This window comes from Berghia stephanieae, chromosome 2 (assembly GCF_034508935.2).
Source record: "Berghia stephanieae isolate SIO BIC M18660-M18661 chromosome 2, UCSD_Bste_1.3, whole genome shotgun sequence".
NCBI classification, from domain to species: Eukaryota; Metazoa; Mollusca; class Gastropoda; order Nudibranchia; family Aeolidiidae; genus Berghia; species Berghia stephanieae.
The window spans coordinates 59,078,480-59,083,479 of record NC_088361.1 but is presented as its reverse complement, the minus strand read 5'-3'; the positions used below and the strand labels follow the sequence as shown (position 1 = coordinate 59,083,479).

Sequence of the window (5,000 nt, the reverse complement as noted above, 5' to 3'; positions counted from 1 at the left end):
GCTCTATGTAAAAGCTCAAGTTTTTCGTTTTTGTTTGGGTTTTTTTCAGTTCATCACACCTTTTTTTTAATTGACCAGAAATGTTTGCTTCCAATAATCGATATATTAAGGTATCTACAATTTGGCAAAAGTCATAAACTTGAGATTTGTTACACGTTGATGGCGTGTGCTCAGCGGTACGGTCTTTGCTTCGATCACTGCGCTGCGTGGCCTTGAGCAAGCCATCTCGCTCTAGCTCAATTTTCGGCACTGCATTGCAGCTGACGCCTGGGTTATTCCAGTCTTCCCTTGGAACAGACCCTAGAGACAAATTTCCCCTATGTGTCGAATAAAAGGATTTTTAAAAAGATTGATCGATTGAAATTCGACGTAAAAGTTTTCTGGCCGAAAAAAAAGTGTCAGCATACGGACAAAGAAACCTAACCAGAAGAAAATCGGATGAAGACCGAATGAATGGTGCCGGAATGTGTAATTTATACGCCAGAATAAATTAGGAAGGCAAATTACAAACGAATACATCATAACCACCTGATCATAACATCAAAATACAATTCGTGGCAATCAGTCAATGCTGTTGACACAATACAAGAACTGTCCTCACATGAAAGCAGTAAGCTATTACAATAAAAAAAAAGTAAGAGAGGAAGAGAGATAAGGCAGGTTGGATATTATTTTCGTGACCAAAGTTTTTAAAAAACGATCAGCCTGCAACATTCCTATTCAGAGGGCGATATTTATAGAGAGTGATTTTGAAAATAATATATTATGTTTTCGGCTATCGCAAGTTGTTGGCGATAGGTTTAAATTTGCAGCTAAGCTGAAACAATTTTTTTTTTAAATAAAAAATTCTAGACCAATTCTTATACAGATTGTCTAAACTTTTAACTTTTAAAAGTAAATGCATACAATAAAAGAGAAGTTGGTTGGTTGTTATGGATATGTACTGAATTTTAGTACTAGGAGTACAAAATCTGGTCATCCAAGCGATAAAGACTGTATTGCATCGCCTTAGCCTTGATACCAAGTTATGTCAACAGCAAATTAATATCGGTCGCTGTTAGGGATTGCGCTTCAATACAGTAGAGAAATAGAAAGAGAAAGATTTACAGAGACAAAAAATTAACCTGTTGATAGTTGATACTCTCATTGGCTGGTAAAATCCATGAAACCATTTTCACTCTTTTAAAAGCGGGTGAGCGGCAACTTACATCAACGCCAATTTAAGGCAACAGTCTACCAAGGCTTGATCCCAAACAAAAGAAAAGTTGAGTAAAAATAAGGTATGTGAAGTAGTTTGTCAACTCATTCAATACTAGAGATTTTTTCTACTTTTCAAATTTGGAAAAAACATATTAAAAATGAGCTTGTACATAGATTGTTTTATTCAACTTTCATTAACATGCAAAAACATGAATCATTAGCTTTGATAATACGCCTATAATTTGTCTCAGAAAAAAATGTATTAAATAGGCATGGGGTAAAAGTAACCCGGATAAACTACGGATATACTCGGTATTAGGGTTGAGTGAGGTAAACTTAGAAAATATCCTAGGATGTCTTTCGCTAGTAATTCCATTTAAACAACAGACCCCTGACAAACGTTGATTTATCGATACTTACAACACAAGTTTAGCCAAGGAAAAAAAGTATTTTAAGATGGACTTGCAATTCTTATTACTTTGTCTCTTGTTGCTATGCATTTAGTTTAAAAACTCACAACATCCGCCAGCTGGATATAATCAAACAACACACAAAACTATGTGTAACCTTAAACGTTTATAGTCTGATTAATTTAATTTAGTGAGAACTACTCATAAAATTAGCTGTCTAAACACAATAACAATGAGCTGAGTGACGTCAATTTCGTTCCTTCTATAGACGTATTGTCACCCTGATATTTAGAAAAGATCTATAGAAAGTAATATATATATATATATATATATATATATATATATATATATATATATATATATATATATATATATATCGACCGTAATATATTAGTGTTGATGCAAAACAAATGTCAAATTGAATGTCACTCGTATTCCTGTCAGAATACCAAATGTTTAAATCCAACAGGAATTCAACATATTCAATCTTCGCCTCAGGTTTTGAAAGAGTCTAGATCTACCCCCATTTAATATAACCTCGCACTTTGTGTTGAAAAAAGAGGACACGTGAAACCCCCATTATATAACTAAGTTTTAAAAAAATATGAATATAATATTATTAATAATATGATAATATTATTTAGCTTTTTGTGCTGTTGATTTGTTTCTATTGGATATACAATTAGCGGGAAAGAGGAAAAAGGGACGCCCAAAGTCTAGATGGTTGGATAGGGTACAGGACGATATGAAAGAACTGGGCCTGGAGGAGGAGGATGCTATGAACCGAGATGCACGGAGGAAGCGGCTTTTATCATAGCAACTTTGCAAAATGAGGGATAAGCAAAAAGAAGAAGAAGAAGAAGAAGAAGAAGAAGAAGAAGAAGAAGAAGAAGAAGAAGAAGAAGAAGAAGAAGAAGAAGAAGAAGAAGAAGAAGAAGAAGAAGAAGAAGAAGAAGAAGAGAAGAAGAAGACGAAGACGAAGAAGAAGAAGAAGAAGATGAAGAAGAAGAAGAAGAAGAAGAAGAAGAAGAAGAAGAAGAAGAAGAAGAAGAAGAAGAAGAAGAAGAAGAAGAAGAAGAAGAAGAAGAAGACGAAGACGAAGACGAAGACGAAGAAGAAGAAGAAGAAGAAGAAGAAGAAGAAGAAGAAGAAGAAGAAGAAGATTTGTATGTGTTTGTTGTTGATTTCTTTCTCTTTTTTTTTTTCTTAGATTCTAAAACATTATACATACGGTAGTATTTGTCATTGTGGCTGCATTGAACCAGTAATCAAATAACACTCTTACCAACTCTCGAATGGAGACACTTTTTGGCTCAGGTTTCGGGGAATCTTTGGGAATATCGCTGAATTCTCCATAAAGTGGCTGTTTCTTCTTGCCATTTTCTACCAATCTCTGGCGATCTAATGACTTTTTAGAAGAATTGTAGTCCCCAACACCTCCGGTACCTGAAAAAGTATTGTCAACAATGGCATAATTAGCATTGCTTTTTCTATGAGGATTATTGATGATGGTGGTGGTGATAACGATGATGGTGATGATGATAATGATGATGATGATGATGATGATAATAATAATAATAATAATAATAATAATAATAATATGAATACTAAAAATAATATCAATGTTGTTGTTATTATTATTATTATTATTATCATTATTATTAATAATAATAATAATAATAATAATAATAATAATAATAATAATAATAATAATGATGATAATAATAATAATAATAAAAATAATAATAATAATAATAATAATAATAATAATAATAATAATAATAATAATAATAATAATAATAATAATAATAATAATCATATAGTAATAATTATAATATAATTGCAACCCATTAATTCTAAAATGGCATCGGATATTAACTCGGAGAAATATCAGATTTTTAATGTTTAGAATGATATGCTAAAAGAAAAAAATCCAATCAACCCATTATATTTAATAATATGTTTAATGTTTAATCATTTTTATTATTTAATTAATTTTTTGTTGTTGTTGTTGTTTTGTTGTTTTGACGACGTGTACTTATTTACAGGTCTGATAATCCAAAACTGTTATGAACTCATTGTTTAATGTAATTAAACTCAAACCAATACAAATTAAGGTCCATAAAACCCATAATCGCCTTCGGCAATCATACCTCCATATATATGCACATCGGTTTTGGCTATATTTTGATCAGGTGCTCCATTGACTATTTAAGAATAGGAATTTTCACGAATCAACATTTTAAAGAATAACGTTTTATTAAGTGAACTGATTTATCTCGTTCTATATTTTTGATGACGTTAGATACTTTAAGAAAACTACTGCGGCGACCAAGATATTAGCACAGTTTACATCCAAAAAGAAAAACATAACAAAAAAATATAAAACATCATCCTTAAATAATTAAACTAATCAAACCTTTGAACATTTTGCCTGAAAACTTCTGTTTGGAAGTGATTTTAGGTTAATGAATTTAAAGAATAGGGGTCATTTTAAAGTATCGATATAGGGAGGAAACGTTTTCTGGCCAAAATGTAAAAATTTGTAAGTGAACGGTCATTTACATAATACATTATTTCGACACTTCCCTACTCTCAAAAAACACGTATTTAAAATTTTGGCCAGAAAAATCGTCCTTCAAAATTCGACCTATCAAATTGGCACTCATCATGGTAAAAACCTCTTAAATCTGGGACTTAGTATGATGGCCATTTTCATCAGGAATAAGCCAACAGGAGGGGAACTAATTGAAGATCCCTGTAAAAGTCTCCCAGGTCTACAGGATCAACCAAGAAAATACTGGGTAGCTGCAAATAGACTACGGTCAAAACACAAGAACAGCTGCCAACATGCACAAATGGGGGCTCCAAGAATCACCAACATGCCCAAAGTGCAACCAAGCACCACAAGATGCAAACCACCTCGTACTAGATTGCCCAGAGACAAAACTGGAAGGGGGATTTGAAACCATCAACACATGTGATGATGACTTCCGAACCTGTATTGATACCTTGAACATAGAAGTGTAGCCGATTGATACTACTACTAGTGTGACGTCCAAGGTATAATGTGACGTTTGGAATATGATAATATTGTGATGTGTTGTGTTGTGACATCTTGTGTGTGATGTCGATATGGTATTTTGTAACGTCATTATGATAACGAGGTTAATGAGTATCATCATATGCACAGATACCCTGGCGTTAATTTAATTAGAATTTTCTTTTCAACCTCGGAATTTCAGAAGGTGTCTGTAATTCTTCAGGGAACCCATACGCACTATTGCCTTTGTCAAACATATAATAAAGGAAAAAACAAATGTGTTTAATATTATCGTCCTATGTGTTAAATGTACTTTGTCCACAAGGAAAACCAGCGATTGCAAAGAG

At 32.6% G+C, this 5,000-nt stretch overlaps 1 protein-coding gene across 1 annotated transcript in view; it reads right to left on the bottom strand.

Annotated features, from left to right (window-relative positions):
- LOC144963974 (ATP-dependent translocase ABCB1-like) overlaps positions 1 to 5,000 on the bottom strand; it is a 66,230-nt gene that overhangs the window by 55,970 nt on the left and 5,260 nt on the right. Inside the window, exon 2 of the mRNA XM_078897918.1 lies at positions 2,896 to 3,056. Within this exon, the coding sequence (XP_078754044.1) occupies positions 2,896 to 3,056 (161 nt within the window). The remainder of the gene's footprint in view (positions 1 to 2,895; positions 3,057 to 5,000) is intronic.